This window comes from Bacillus rossius, chromosome 2 (assembly GCF_032445375.1).
Source record: "Bacillus rossius redtenbacheri isolate Brsri chromosome 2, Brsri_v3, whole genome shotgun sequence".
NCBI lineage: Eukaryota > Metazoa > Arthropoda > Insecta > Phasmatodea > Bacillidae > Bacillus > Bacillus rossius.
In genome coordinates this window covers 94,391,356-94,408,781 of record NC_086331.1, presented here as the reverse complement: position 1 = coordinate 94,408,781, position 17,426 = coordinate 94,391,356, and the positions used below count along the sequence as shown (strand labels likewise).

Here is a 17,426-nt window from a genome sequence, read left to right as displayed (position 1 = left end):
TTAGCTCTTATGGTGGTTATTAAAAATATTTAAAGAAGTTAAAAAAAACTTCGGTGGTGGGCGGTTTCGAACCCATAACACCCTAGTCACTAACTCAGTGCTTTAACCACTCGGCTGCTTTTTTTTGTATTATTGTTAATTGCCAAGTTTGGGGCTGGTACAGTCACATAACAGACAAAGATAGGCAGAAAGGTATACAAGAGTGTTACATACTCTCACACCAACGAACCAACACGTATTGCCATTACAGTTATCAAAACAGGAAAGTCTTCGTAAGGTGTTGTTTTTTACCATCAACCATCTGTCACGTCGTAACTGGGCGATGAAGTCCCGTAGTAGATACGGTGCCGGCGTTTGGTGTACGAAAGCAATCAAGTTCATCATGAGCCACACAGCAGCCCTCCTCTTCACTGTCGGAAACGTTGTTATGTCGATATAGCACATCCTGTCCGCACACACGTCTCTCTGAGTTATGCCGAGAAGTCGAAGAAGTGTTCGTTGACACCACTCCCACAACAGGCGCGAGAAAGAGCAGTCATACATTCGATTTATAGCAGTGTCACTATAGCCACAGAGTTCACACTGGTCGTTCTGGGTCAGCGAGATTTGTTTTTCTGCGATATTTGGTGGGAGTCAGGTCATTTACGAAAGCAAAAGCTGCGGCACGGAGATGAGTGGGTAATTTCGGGTCCGTGACATTTTTCCATATTTGCGGCCACCGCAAGGAGAGAATCTTTGTCTGGATTTTCGGTACGTGGGTTGTTGTTCGTTGATGAAAATCAGAGGAAACGAGTTGACACATTCGTTCCATCTGGGAGCTCTGAGACGGTGGTCCTCAGATGCTCTGCGGCTTCCCTGTAGTGCCATGTAAGCCCCCCTAAAGCAATCCCACGCTTCTGTGTACAAAGCCGATGAACGTCCACCCTTTAAGACACGCTGTATGATGAACTTCTGGAATAGAGCTCTCGCTTTCTGCTCGTGTTCAATGAGTCCTAGACCTCCTTTGACAGCAGGAATCGTTAGTTGATCTCTGCTGACCTTAAAAAGGGAACCTTTCCAAATGAACCATCCTACATACTGCATGATACGAGCTGCAATAGATGCTGGCAGTGGGAACACCTGCGCCATGTACCATAGTTGCGACAGGGAGTAGGTGTTGATAATGTATATTCTCTGAATAATGTAGAAATTTCGGAGGCGGGATTCGAGTAGGCTGCCATGGACCTTTTGAGCAACTGTATCCCAATTCTCTTTAATTGTCTGCTCTACGTTGCTGTTTAGGAGAATTCCAAGCGTTCGTATTGCATCCGTGAATAGGAAGGGATGCGGTGGAGTGATTACATCGGGTTCTGCTTTCAAGTTAAGGACGTGCGTTTTCGAGAAGTTGCATCGAGCCTGTGTGGCTTCGTGATATCCGGAAAGAATATTGTGAATAGATGCTATTTCCGCCTCATTGCGCACAATGATCGCGACATCGTCGGCGTAGCCAATGCACGTTAATTGGTGCCCATTAATTCTCAGGCCTGAGAGAGTGGCATTGAACATCCTTATAATGGGCTCGATGTATATTACGAAAAGCGCCATTGAGAGTGGGCACCCTTGTCTCACCGATGACAGGATCGGGAATTTGTCACCAAATCTGCCATTGATAGACAACCTCGAAGTTAGATCCCCACGGAAAGTACGTAACATTGCCAAGAGCATTGGCGGGAAGCGTAGGTGCTCAAGCACCCTGTCCAAGAAAGTCCAATTCACCCCGGCAAAAGCCTTGTCAAGATCAATGATCAGGAGAGCTACAGCACCCGGTGTTGTCTGTGCCAGCATCTGATCATCCCAAAGAGCGCTGGTGGCAAGTGCAATGGAAGTTCCCTGCACTGCACAGTGTTGATCAGATCCAATCCATCCGAGATCACTGTTTTGATTCTATTAGCATACACCCGTGCAATTAGTTTGTAGTCAGCACAAAGAAGAGTGACAGACCGATAATGAGTGATCTCATGCGGTTGTTTCACCTTAGGAAGGAGAACAATAATTCCTTCTGCCTGTTTGCGTCCCAGGCGCCCTCGTCGGACAACTGTTCGAGCCATTTCGCAGAATTCACCCTGAATTATCTGCCAATAATGCTGATAAAATTCATATGGTATACCATCGACACCATGGGACTTCGTTTTCGGAGCTCGACGAACAATATGAGTGATCTCTTCCGCTGTTTGTTCTGCCACCAGTCCATTTTGTGCTACGTCACCGAGGCCGCAGTCGTATACGTCGAGAAATCGAGTTCCTGCATCAAAGTCAATGGCATGTTCGGCATAAAGCTCCTTGTATGTACTCGTAAATATGTCCAGGATTGCGACTGAATCCCTAATCACTGTGCCATCCCCATTCGTTATAGCGCATATGTGCCTTTTGGTCCGCATCTTCCGCTCCCGCATGAGGGAGTGGTTACTAATCCGTTCGTGTTGGAGGGCACTCTGGGTGTTATTGAAGCTGAGTCGACTTTCCATGTTAGCTCTGTGTATGGAAAATACTTTTTCCTTCAGGATGCGGGGTTTCTCCCTCACGTTCGTATCCAACACTAATTGCGCACTGAGTTCTCTTAACACCCTTTCGTACAAGTAGAGAACAGAGTATAGTTCCCGATGGCATCGTGCTCTGTGGTATTTAAACAGTCTGGTAATGCCCGGTTTGACACATTTTTCCCACCACTCCACCGCGTCCGCATATCGATGCTTGTACCGCAACCATTGTTGCCATCGCTTTCGGAAATCATCGTCCACTTCCGTCTGCCCCAGTAATCGCGTCTGTAGTCGCCAATAATTCCGTCCTGGCATTGGAGAAACTTCGGGGGCCGCTACTGTGCATACTACCATGGCATGATCAGTCACCACCACCGGTACCACATCATAAGTTCTGGCATTGTGCCGCTGAGTTCGTGTCATATAAAACCTGTCCAAGCGGGAGCTAGAAGAAAATGCATGGAACGTGTATTGCGGCGTTGGTGCGTGGAGTATATCTACCATGTCTACCACCTCTATAGCTGTAACAAGTTCTTGCAGTGCGGTGTTTATTGGATAGTGGCCACCAACGTGGTCAATGGGGTTAATAACGCAATTGAAATCCCCGCCTAAAATAATTCCCGTGCCATCATTCTGGATAAATGGAAGAATTTCCGTTCTAAAAAATTCCTGCCGCTCCGATCGGTGTTGGGTACCTGATGGAGCATAAACATTGATGCACTGACCGATAATGCTTCACTCAGCGAACGGAAAATGGAGGGAAGTTGCCAGACCTGTCTACATGGCCGTGGCTTGAATCAATGACAACGCCATGTTTTCCTACCTAATCTTTCGCAGCAATCGATATATGATTCATTGAATAAACCATCGTTTATACTATGTCCACGTGTTATTATAGTCTATGGCCATGGCTTAAAAAAACATTCATTGGTCAGATCGTGAAAACAAGAATGAAATATTGTTTCGCGAAAATTCGCTCGTTAGTGATACTATCGCTTTTTTCGTCAATAAAAGTGCTAATTGAAATTATTATGACTATAAAGTTTGAAAGATTTTCCATCATCTCTAAAAACTATGTTGTTATGACGATTCCTCTATAACGATTCTACGATGGCCTGGCTTGATAGGTTTTTGAATTTTTAAAAATTTCCGGGTGTTTAATACTCCTCTAGCAGGATCGGGCTGGTTTTGGTGTGGGCTCCTAAGCGCCAGGGAAACGGATGCGATGTTTCATCGTGACCCGGAGGTGTTTGAGGAGGAGCTACAATGAGAGGCTGAGGCTACCCACCCAGCATCATTGCCACCCACTCCCCCTTGACTCATTTAGCTAACCGCAAGTCACAGTTGGCTCGGAACCACTCAGGTAGTGACTCAGGGCTCGTTGGTGCTGGAGCGCGACTCGTCAGCGACCACAACCACCGAGCACTAGTCAACGAGCAACCTCGCCACCTGGGACTGTACTGGGTGTGGCACCGATCCAGGCAGAGGAGCACCCAGCTTCCAAGTGGCGTCGGGGGGAAGACCGGAGGCTTATGATATGCATCCCAGTCAAATGATAGTAACACATTAAAAGGCTATTTTAACATACTTTTGATGTTTTGAAAAGTCACTTGCAAAATTATGGTTTTATCTCATTTCCAGGTGTCGTAAAATTGAGCAGAAATAAATAATTAAAAATTATAACTATTAAAAAATTGAGTTCTAGTATTTGCTTTTTTTTATTACCTCAAATGAATTTCAGTTATTTAAGGGTTATAAGGAAGGAGGAACGACGCAATATCTCACATTACCCCTTCCATTAGATCACAATTTGAGCCAGTTAAAGGCCTGTGTCAGAAGCTGTGAAAGGAAAGTGGGAGTAAGAGCATACCGATAGGTGCGGGGAGCCATCGTGGCCCAGCATGAAGACGAGCCTGGAGTCGGGCAGCGCTCGGCCCCAAGTGTCCCTGACGGCCTGGCGCTGCTCGCCGCCTCCCGGGCGGGAGGCCACCGCCAGCAACAGCCTCACGCCGCCGCCACACGCCGCCGCGGAGTCCAGCAGCGCAGTGGCGGCTGCCGGCCGCACGTAGGTGCTGGCGTTGCGGTCATGGCGCAGCCAGTCCAGCCCGTCGTCTGGCGGCGAGGGGCACGTGGTCAGCCACAGCAGCAGCGCCGCCGCAGCAAGCAGTCCGCAGCAGCCTGGTCGACGCCCGCGACCACGACACAGGAGAACTGCATTGGAAACACCTTTTTGTATCGGCGTATATTTCGCATGAATTTTTTAGACTTACAATGATCACCCGTAAGAAGAAGAGAGTGTGAAGGTTTGGGTGCAGGAATAATTTCCTCTAATTTTACTCTTCCCTTCCTTAGATTTCACAGCAGAGCAATTTTCAAGACAAAAACATTGTACCCATAGAAACAACAGGGGTGTGCGGTATGTGGTGGCCATACTGCGTAATGTAACTGGTGTTCTGCAGAGTTATGTTTTGTTTCCGAATTACCTTTTGGCCTGCCACCATCTAATTACGTATGTCTGGGATTAATGATTTCTTTTCTTGCACAGAGTCTGAACTTGCATCTTAAATGTAGTATGAACATTAGGTTGTGCATCGGGTATGTTGCGGCGTATCGCGTTGCATTTGGCATGTTCTTATTCAGTCTGCTAATCAGGGCTTTTTAACATTGTTCACATGGACAGTTTGAAAAAAAATTATTATTTTTCTGGCTTAACTTCAACTTTTCTTGGTATCACGTAATTTAGTATCGTGAAATGGGCTGTATGGAGACCCATTTAACTTGGTAGTTGAGACATAGCATGAAATTGACCTCCCTGGCAGTGCCCCACTGTGATGTTTACTAAGACCTTGTTCACGCCGTGGATCATTAAAAATGATATTATATATTCTTTTTAAAGTTAAATTTTTATTAATATTCCAATGTCTATAGTATATCTTATAATATTTAGTATTTGCGTAAAAGCCCTATGAACCGTGTTAACACGCCCTTGTTTTTTGCCATGCTTGATATGTTCGTACAACGTGCTACGCATCCCGTACACCTACGCGACGCATTGCAATGTGTTGTACTTTCATTTAATTTCTTGCTATGAAAACAAGTGTAGCGTGTTTAAATCTTTTCCTTATCTCTCATGAATTTTGTTTTAGGAATAACGCGATAATATGCTTAATCATTCTTACGGTATTTGCGATGCCTACTTTGGATATCTGCTTGGAGTGTGCTAAGTCAAAGCTGTAACTATGATAATTTATTGACATTTTCGCATTACGCATTATAAGTCTCTTGGAGCGTTTAATATTCTTTAGATTTTTCATGAACCTTGTTGCATACTCAATCTTTGGATGTGGTATTTTTTGATACGCTTCATATATATTTTTGGAATATTAAATTACGTATATTGTTTACACCTTTCATATTGAACGATAACAGATCTTAGCCAATGGGCATTTTTTTTAGAACTGCATCACGTAAGGTTTAAAATTGTCCTCAAGTAAAATACCTGAACATTTATGTTGAAACTGATAAAATAATTTAAATTTTTGTTCACACACGTTCAAATTCTCTGCTGGCCAGTAATAGAATGGACCGATGATCGCATATTGCTCCTATCGTTCTATCCTGCGCAGATTGGAGGTTACTAGGGATGCAGTTCGTTCCTACTAGGTTTGATGTTCATTTCGATCAGTGAATGTTCCGTGATTTCTTTGTATAAACAATACTCTATCTCTTTGAGATATATGTCTATCACGGTCAGGACTATGGCAAACCTCACGTTTAACATACGCTTTTCTATGTCTTCGAAAATAAGTGCGTTCTGTGCTTTTTGATAGCCAGATTTCCCTTTCTTCTTCGTTTTCATTATGATACCCTACCAAAAACATTATTTTTGCATCTCTTGTAATACGGCCTATAATATTTTCTTAAACCGACAAACAAAAAACACTATCATATTTGAGTAATAACCTTACAATCAAAAAGTTAGATACAAAAAATTATTAAAGAAAGAAAAATACCAGGGTGTGCTGAAAGCACAAAAATTAACGTAAAACCTACCTATTTAATTTACACATAAATAAAAAGCATGAAGGATGCGCTGACAACACACCTAAATGCTACCTATATACCTCATTTCAATCATTAATATGAAGGTATAACAGATAAACCGACAAAAATAATAAGGTACCTATTCAATAGTATCGCAGTAAATGGCGCGGTTTGATAGATCGCATATGATGTGATTAAAATCTTAATCCTGATTTAAATTAAATGCCTAATGTAACTAACATATTTAATAAGATAAGGATTAATACTATGTTGGCCAAAATATATTCTCAAAAAACTCATTATTTATTAACAATTTTTGAAAGGTAAAAATGGTTGATGTGAGTCATCCTTAGAAGAAATATATTAGCCATAGTGGACTTTTCTGCAGGCCTTTTAAGACCTACGATTCTGTAGGACATTCATTTGATGAATCAGGCATATCTATAAGTCAGCGTAAGTCATGTAAGCGCCCCGAAAGCTAATTTTTAGACTTAATTAACAATAATCGAAATTTGCCCACTCTTTATTTGTTTAATATGAATGTATGATACACACAAACCTTCCGGAAGAAATGTTCTAAATGATGGTAAAATCTGCATAAAAATCAATCGTGTAGTTCAGAAGAAGTAATCGAACAGTTAGACTGACGCGGAATGCGAATTTGTTTTATACTGTTTTACACTAAAAACATTATTGAATTTGTAACTTTGATTTTCGCTTTGAATTGACCTCGTCGTAATTGAAGCAATCTGGATAAATTAAAAAACCCATCAAGGAAAATTCTTAATAATTGGGAATATTTATATTCCCCCTCAAACAACGTTCTCAACTTACACAGCTTACTTCTAAGACCTTGAAGATAAATTTGTGAATCCCCGAGATAATCTTTTAATTAAGATTTCAATTTACCAGGTGTCGACCAGACTCAAATGCACACACTAAACATAATTCAGCTAAGTATAAAATCGAAAGCCCGAGCTTTAATAAACTTTATATCAGTAATGAGTCTAACCCAGTTTAATTCAATTACACTTAGCCTTCTGCTCAACTTCTCAACATATGCCTTACTAATATTGATCTCTGTTCCGGTTACTAAAGCTCTTGATCCCGTGGTTAGAGAAGATACTTTTCATCCTGCTTTGGAAATAAACATTCAATTTGACATAGTGTTAAATAACGATAGTGGTTCGTCCTCATTTATAAACTACAAGATCGATGACCTTCTCGAACTTTACAAATCTCTCAGAGAACACGACTGGTCGGTCATCTGTAACACTAGAGACGTTAATATCATGGTTGATCATTTAACTTACATTTAACTCTCATTAAATTATATATACCTATTACTGTGAAAAAATCCAAAATATCCATATTGGTATTTAAAACAACTAAATAAGTCTTTAAAGCTGAAAAGGCATTATGATAAATTTTATAAACTCAAAATGAATTCTCACTATTATTCATTATTTTCTCAATGTCGTATAGAAATAAAGTCAATTTTATTTATAGATAAAAACAACTGACTTTGTATTATTACTAACAAAATCAAAGAAAATCCCAAACATTTTTGAAATTACGTTTAAATTATGAGAAAAGGCTATGATCAACAGTTTTAAGGTCATTGCCATCCATAAAAAAGGTAACAAGTTAAATATTTTTAACTACAGGCCTATTTCTGTACTAAATGATTTCGCTAAAGTCTCTGACAAAATTATATTAAAACAGCTTGATTTTAAATTAAAACCCACATTAATTGACTCTCGACATGGCTTCAAAACTGATAAAACAACCATGACAAACCTAGTCTATTTACTCAACCCTATTTATTCTGAAATAATTAATTAATTACACGTGGTCAAGTTGATGCTTGTTATTTTGATTTTGCTAAAGCATTCAACGCGGTCAAACATCTAATTCTTCTTTCTAAATGTAATGATTTTGCCCTAAGTGATAAATACATAACCTAGTTAACAACTTATCTTAAAAACAGAAAATTTTATGTATCTATACAGAATACACTTTCGGATCTTCATTTAAATACTTCTGGCGTCCCTCAAGGAGGCACCTTATCTCCTTTACTCTTCAACATTTACGTTGAAGATATAATATCAGGGATTATGAACTCAACTAACAGTGTCTTCGCATTTCAATAACGAAAGAAAAAAAAATCACCATCATTAACTTTACAAGAAAAATCTATCCTATTGAGCATGAATACAATTAGGAAAATACAAATTAAAATCTGAACATGTCAAAGACTTTGGTAATTTACTCGAAAAAAATTTTTTTTTTTTTAATTTTCATATAGAATCCATTATCTCTTATTCTAACAAAATACTTGGTCTCATCAAATTATTACCTTTAACATCTAAAATCTTGATTCTATCCTCTCCCTTTATGCAGCTTTAGTAAGATCTAAATTTGAATATGGTTCGATTATTTGTAACAGCCTCAATAGTAGTATACAAATGTCAGTCCTGAAACTAGCTTCTGGCTGTGGTGCCGAGTGCCGAGCCACATCTCTGACGTCACGTCCATCTCTGACGTCACGGCGGCCATCTTGGATGAGTGTAACGGGACACAGCGTAACGGGACAAGTAGGACATTGACCTTTGACCCTTAAAATCCGCCAAAATTGGGCAAAATTTGCCCAAAAATCCTCATAAATCACCAAAATTTCCATTTATGTGGAAAAAAATTCCGCCAAAAAATCTCAAAAAATTCCACAATTCAAAAATTAGGATTTCGAAAATCCTCAAAAGTCGTTTTGCCCTAGAAAGAACCCAAATTCCTAAAAGCGGCTTAAAACTCCTAAGAGCTAGCCGTTCTAAGCCGCCGAGGTCATGACCTTGAAAACTAGGATGCCATGGCAGACATTTTGAATCATGACGTCACCGTTGCAATTTCCGTTACGACCGCCATCTTTAAAATCTTTATTTATTATCCGATTTTAATGAAAAATTTTTTACAATTTATAAAAAAATTCAAGTAATAAAATTTAATAAAGTTTTTATAAAAAACAAACATTTACGACACGGAGCTCGGAGTCCGCGGTTCGAACCCGGTGAGGGCAAAAAAATTAAAAATGGCGACAGGCTCCTTCCTCAATGGTGGTTGCAGGCAGACTGACTCCCACCACTTTTTTTTTCAAAGCATATATATCGTCACCTAGTATGATGTCATGTCCACCATCTAGTCTTCGATGCTGGAAGCCATCATCATTGTATCGTCGGCTAGAGTGCGCTGACGCCATGTTAGTTTAATTCTTACCAGCTAGAGTGCAGTAATCATTTATTACTAAGGTGCCCGCCATCTTGTCATTTGGCCGCCATCTTGGAAATCCGTAATTATTTAGCTAGAAATTCGGGAAAAAGTTCAAAATTCATTAAATAAATCACTCATTAATTTACATATTGATTCGATCCGCTCCTGTCCTCGGTTCGAACCCGATCGATGTAATAATGTATAATTTTACGTAAAAAATAATAATTTCAATAAACCATGTTCAACATTCGTAAAGAGACTCTAAATCTTCTACAACCATCATCCTATCAGACATCAAGACCACCATATTGGAAATGCGTAATTTTAATGCTAGAGATTCGGGAAAAAGTTTAAATTTCATTAAATAAATTTGTAATCTATATACTGATTGATTAGATCGACTTAGGTCCTTGGTTCTATCCCTGGCCGATACAAAACTACTTTAATATTTTAAAAAAATACCACTAAAGTGTCAGGTTTGAGAAAATAAAAAACGCCGCAAGTTCTTTTAAAAAAACTTTTATTACATAAATTTTACACTACCACAAGTACAAAAAACACACAGACAAATAACAAAAGTTTCGTGGATCTCTCGATTCAAACAGTCTTCTTACTATACGGACTATGTCCTTTACATGACTTTAAATGTCTATTCAGTTTATCAGCTCGACATATTGGTACACCACAATTTGCACACAAAGTCGAATTATCGACTTCATTAAAAGGACAGTGATATATTTCGTGTCGTTGTGCACTTTGAATATTTGCCAATGTTTTGTTACAAAATATACAGCTTGATTCCGATGAATGTACAGCCAGTCTATCACAATTCCTGAGGTGCCGTTTTAATCTTCCAAATTGTACAAACTTGCTTAAACACCTGTTGCACTGATATTGAATACGTTCAGAGTTATTACTACAATTGTGAATTACATGATCCCGTAATTTCAAGTTTTTGATCTTCTCACAGTACGTGCAGTCGGGTGATGGAACACCGCTGGATGCTCCTTCCTTCATCAATGCCACTGGAACTGTTGACAACCATTGTAACACTGCTGACATGTTAACTTCTGAAGCCGTTGAGGTCTGCTCTGCGGAAGATGTTGCACGCGTCGAAATCTCCTGCTGTGCTGAGAGAGCAGGTGTAGCTGTAGACGTCGTTGTCATCGTGCTCTGCACTGATGATGGTAGACCTTCGATCCAGGTTGGTGAAGATAGTGGTAATGATGCCATCGAGTTCTCAAGAATAGCTAGATACAGGTCTATTATGTTATACAAGTCTAACTATCCGATCCGTTCATCACCGCAGCCAGAGACGGACTGAAGTCCATATCACCAGGGTCTCACTTATATAGTCTCATCAGCGGGTACAACACATGAGTCAAAACAATAACCAGGTTCATTATACTCGCACTTTACTTTCTCGGAGCATTTTTTATAATGAAGATGTAAGCTATCAAGACGTGATATTAGTTTTTTGCACTTATTGCACTGAAATTGTATTCTTTTAACATTATTAGAACAACTGCTTCTTTCATGTCTGCGAGCATTTGAGGTAATAGTAAATGATGCGTCACAGTATTTGCACTGACGCAATGTACGCTCTTCATTAGTTGAAGAATCTTTTGCTGATGATGAAACTTCAGCTGATGGTGGAACAGCACATATCGAAGTCTCCTCCAGTGTTGTCAGAGGCGTTGCCAACGGGATCTGCTCCAACATCGTCGGCGCTGACGTCATGGTTCCCGTAGTCGATAGTACATCCTCCATCGAGTTCGACGTTAAAGTCGGTAAAGAAGCCATCGAGGTCTCAAGAACAGCTAATTGACACGACTCATACACCAGAAGAAACAAACTAGGCGATCCTTACACCGCCGACGTCAGTAACAAACTGAGCATCCTTCTGTCTAGGACTCGCTTATATACATGCACCGTATGGAATAATACGCTAGTCAAATCAAGAACCATCTACAATAATACTAGAGTCAAAACAACATTAATAATAGAAGGACCATTAACGAAAAGGCAGCACATTTGGAAGCACCGTCAACGAAAAGGCAGCACATTTGGAAGCACCGACAACGAAAAGGCAGCATATTTGGAAGCACCGACAACGAAAAGGCAGCACATTCGGAAGCACCGACAACGAAAAGACAGCACATTTGGAAGCACCGACAACGAAAAGGCAGCACATTCGGAAGCACCGACAACGAAAAGGCAGCACATTTGGAAGCACCGACAACGAAAAGGCAGCACATTTGGAAGCACCGACAACGAAAAGGCAGCACATTTGGAAGCACCGACAACGAAAAGGCAGCACATTTGGAAGCACCGACAACGAAAAGGCAGCACATTTAGAAGCTCCATCAACAAAAAAAAGGCAAAAAGGAAGCACAAGTTACGAGATCTAAGTCTTAGTTAGAAATCAGAATACAAGAAATAAAAACATTAAATTCTTATAATTTAAATTATTTATTTTATTTCTTTACATTATACAAATGCAAGTAAAACAAACCATTATTGTATGTAGCCAGCTTTCCTCATTTCCATGGAGCTACGAAGCTTCTAGAACATAAGTTTACGAGACTGCGAGAATACAGGACTACAAGTCTACACGAGTACTTGACTACTTCTTAGATCCAACAGCTTCAAATGCTCCAAATGGCTCCAACAGCTCCAAATGGCTCCAAATGCTCCAAACGGTCTCCAAATGACTCCAACAGCTCCAACAGCCTCCAAATGCTTAACACAGCTCCAAATAGCTCCAAATGCTCCACAAGGCTCAAAATGCTTGACAGCTCCAAATGTCTCCAGCAGCTCCAAATGCTCCAAATGGCTCCAACAGCTCCAAATGGCTCCAAATGCTCCAAACGGCCTCCAAATGGCTCCAAATGCTCCAACAGCCTCCAAATGCTTGACAGCTCCAAATGGCTCTAACAGCTCCAAATGGCTCCAAATGCTCCAAACGGCCTCCAAATGGCTCCAACAGCTCCAACAGCCTCCAAATGCTTAACACAGCTCTAAATGGCTCCAAATGCTCCAAACGGCCTCCAAATCTTGACAGCTCAAAATGCTCCAACGGCCTCCAAATGCTTGACAGCTCCAAATGCTCCAAATGGCTCCAACAGCTCCAAAAGGCTCCAAATGCTTCAAAAGGCTCCAATTATCGCATCTGTCTTCGTCGGCATTTTCTCTTTTGCTCCCACTGCTCCAACAGCATTATGTTATATGATTCCATGGATACTTTGTTACGTAGCTACAGGTCTACGAGGTTCCAATGCATCATGTTTACGAAGCTTCCAGAACATAAGGTTACGAGACTGCGAGGCTACAGGACTACGAAGCTTCCAGGACACGCAGCTACATGGCTACGAGACTACATGACTCTAACTGATTACAATAGCACCACTCAGTGGTGAGAGGTAGGTTATCTAATGCAAAGCAAATTGATACAAGTAGTTCTGGCTGTCATCAACGGATGTAGCCACGTGTTGCTTGCAGGTAAATATTAATTAGTTATTTTATGTGGGATGCGGGATGCTCACTAACGATCGCAAAAGAAGGAGGGCTTCGCTAGACACCAAGGAGAAGGAAGTTCGTCTTACATGTTAATGCTTCGCTGATGTCTCATGGCATATTATTTGACTGAGTAATGGTTGTTTATTTCTTTAATTCCACCTGGTAAAATTATTGCAAGTGACAATTTATTAGCAGAAATTCACTAATTAAATGTAACTCTGAATAAAATGACATGACTCATTAAAGAATATCATTCATGCAGAGATCGATTTCACACAAATAATCAGCAGCACTCGGAGAAAATCATTAGATGTCTAGCCAGGAATAACCAGAAGCACTTGGAGAAAACCATCAAATTATTAACAAGAATAATCAGGAGCACACGGAGAAAACGTAATGACAAGAATAATTTGGAGCACACGGAGAAAACCATACACATATTGAAAAGAATATTCATGAGCAAACATAATAACAAGAATAATCGGGAGCACACGGAGAAAAACAACACACTTTTTCTTTGATATCATAAAATTACAGGGAAAAATATATTTAATAAATAATAAAAAATTTAAAATGTAAAAAATACAAAAATACATAAAATTCTGGCTTGTACTAGAACTCTAACTTTGCTCAACAATGAGAAGTTCACAAGCCAGTAGAATCTGATTATGTATTTTTGTATTTGATAGCTTACATCTTCATTATAAAAAATGCTCCGAGAAAGTAAAGTGCGAGTATAATGAACCTGGTTATTGTTTTGACTCATGTGTTGTACCCGCTGATGAGACTATATAAGTGAGACCCTGGTGATATGGACTTCAGTCCGTCTCTGGCTGCGGTGATGAACGGATCGGATAGTTAGACTTGTATAACATAATAGACCTGTATCTAGCTATTCTTGAGAACTCGATGGCATCATTACCACTATCTACACCAACCTGGATCGAAGGTCTACCATCATCAGTGCAGAGCACGATGACAACGACGTCTACAGCTACACCTGCTCTCTCAGCACAGCAGAAGATTTCGACGCGTGCAACATCTTCCGCAGAGCAGACCTCAACGGCTTCAGAAGTTAACATGTCAGCAGTGTTACAATGGTTGTCAACAGTTCCAGTGGCATTGATGAAGGAAGGAGCATCCAGCGGTGTTCCATCACCCGACTGCACGTACTGTGAGAAGATCAAAAACTTGAAATTACGGGATCATGTAATATACAATTGTAGTAATAACTCTGAACGTATTCAATATCAGTGCAACAGGTGTTTAAGCAAGTTTGTACAATTTGGAAGATTAAAACGGCACCTCAGGAATTGTGATAGACTGGCTGTACATTCATCGAAATCAAGCTGTATATTTTGTAACAAAACATTGGCAAATATTCAAAGTGCACAACGACACGAAATATATCACTGTCCTTTTAATGAAGTCGATGATTCGACTTTGTGTGCAAATTGTGGTGTACCAATATGTCGAGCTGATAAACTGAATAGACATTTAAAGTCATGTAAAGGACATAGTCCGTATAGTAAGAAGACTGTTTGAATCGAGATATCCACGAAACTTTGGTAATTTGTCTGTGTGTTTTTTGTACTTGTGGTAGTGTATAATTTATGTAATAAAAGTTTTTTTAAAAGAACTTGCGGCGTTTTTTATTTTCTCAAACCTGACACTTTAGTGGTACTTTTTTAAAAATATTAAAGTAGTTTTGTATCGGCCAGGGATCGACCTAAGGACCTAAGTCGATCTAATCAATCAGTATATAGATTACAAATTTATTTAATGAATTTTGAACTTTTTCCCGAATCTCTAGTATTAAAATTACGCATTTCCAATATGGTGGTCTTGATGTCTGATAGAATGATGTTCGTAGAGGATTTAGAATCTCTTTACGAATGTTGAACATGGTTTATTGAAATTATTATTTTTTACGTAAAATTAAACATTATTACATCGATCGGGTATCGAACCGAGGACAGGAGCGGATGGAATCAATATGTAAATTAATGAGTGATTTATTTAATGAATTTTGAACTTTTTCCTGAATTTCTAGCTAAATAATTACGGATTTCCAAGATGGCGGCCAAATGACAAGATGGCGGGCACCTTAGTAATAAATGATTACTACACTCTAGCGGGTAAGAATTAAACTAACATGGCGTCAGCGCACTCTAGCCGACGATACAATGATGATGGCTTCCAGCATCGAAGACTAGATGGTGGACATGACATCATACTAGGTGACGATATATATGCTTTGAAAAAAAAAGTGGTGGGAGTCAGTCTGCCTGCAACCACCATTGAGGAAGGAGCCTGTCGCCATTTTTAATTTTTTTTCCCTCACCGGGTTCGAACCGCGGACTCCGAGCTCCGTGTCGTAAATGTTTGTTTTTTATAAAAACTTTATTAAATTTTATTACTTGAATTTTTTTATAAATTTTAAAAATTTTTTCATTAAAATCGGATAATAAATAAAGATTTTAAAGATGGCGGTCGTAACGGAAATTGCAACGGTGACGTCATGATTCAAAATGTCTGCCATGGCATCCTAGTTTTCAAGGTCATGACCTCGGCGGCTTAGAACGGCTAGCTCTTAGGAGTTTTAAGCCGCTTTTAGGAATTTGGGTTCTTTCTAGGGCAAAACGACTTTTGAGGATTTTCGAAATCCTAATTTTTGAATTGTGGAATTTTTTGAGATTTTTTGGCGGAATTTTTTTCCACATAAATGGAAATTTTGGTGATTTTTGAGGATTTTTGGGCAAATTTTGCCCAATTTTGGCGGATTTTGAGAGTCAAAGGTCAATGTCCTACTTGTCCCGTTACGCTGTGTCCCGTTACACTCATCCAAGATGGCCGCCGTGACGTCAGAGATGGACGTGACGTCAGAGATGTGGCTCGGCACTCGGCACCACAGCCAGAAGCCAGTTTCAGGACCGACATTTGTATACTACTCTCAATAACACTGAGAGTGGAAAATTCGACAGTGTTCAATTAAAAATATCTAATTACATTAACAAAAACCTAACAATAGCAACAACGTTGATCATGATTCTCATTTAGGTTCTCTTTAAAATAGAAGAAACATTTTAGATGCTTTTTTGGTTATTAATTGCTATAATTCTAACTTAAACTGTCCTTATTTATTTCAAGTCTCTGGCATTAAAATTACTCAATTTAATAGTCGTAACCACCATTCTCATGCACCATAAATAACACTAATGACATTACATATAGATTCATTACCCATTTCAATAACTATGCAAACCTTTTGCATCAAACTAATAATAATAAACTTGTTAAAAACGTTACATCCTCTGCCTCATCATAAAGTTAATTATACTTTTGTTTTCACCCTTTTGTATAATATATTTATCGCTTATTACATGTGATATGCTTAATCATAATTGTTTATTATACTTTGTTGTATTTAAGTCAGTATATACTTTTTTTGTTACGCAATTATCTATTAATTATTTTTGTATTTGTTTTTGTTGTTAATGATGTATTTGTTATTGTTATAAATTAATTTGTTTTTATTTATATATACCTGTGTTTGTATTGTCTTTTGACCCCTGCATGTGTGATACTGACTGAGGGATTGTAACTGCTTGCGGGTAAGCCCCTCTTCATGGTTGATTTCGCGTGGTGGTGACCACCTGTGCGTAGTGCAAACTTGCTTGCTGTCTGGCCGCACGCAGTGACCATATTTCTTATGTACTTGTCCTTCTGTTTTTGTTCAAGTTTTTTTTTTGTTTTCTGTATTTTGTATTTTAGTTTTTTCGTGCCCACCATTAAATTGTCACAGTCGTCGATGGACATGTCACAAATAAAAAATAAATAAAAAAATTGTGTGCGTGAGTCTATGCGTGACATACGTGAAACTCCTTGCTTATTAGTTATAGATACAGATTAATTACTAATATTTTTTAGAGAACAATATATAATAATTGAGAATAGTAAGGACGCGTGTATGATCTCAAATGAAATAACTATTTTTTACACGAATAAATAAATTCTAGATTCTTTGAATAAAAAAAAGTACTTTTTTTTCTCGTACATTAAAAAAAGTACTTTTTTTCTCGT

General features: G+C 39.3%; 1 protein-coding gene across 1 annotated transcript in view; it reads right to left on the bottom strand.

Annotated features, from left to right (window-relative positions):
- The window catches only part of LOC134528928 (beta-1,3-galactosyltransferase 5-like), a 36,876-nt gene that overhangs the window by 17,189 nt on the left and 2,261 nt on the right, over window positions 1-17,426 (bottom strand). Inside the window, exon 2 of the mRNA XM_063362597.1 lies at window positions 4,387-4,727. Coding sequence (XP_063218667.1) covers window positions 4,387-4,727 — 341 coding nt within the window. The remainder of the gene's footprint in view (window positions 1-4,386; window positions 4,728-17,426) is intronic.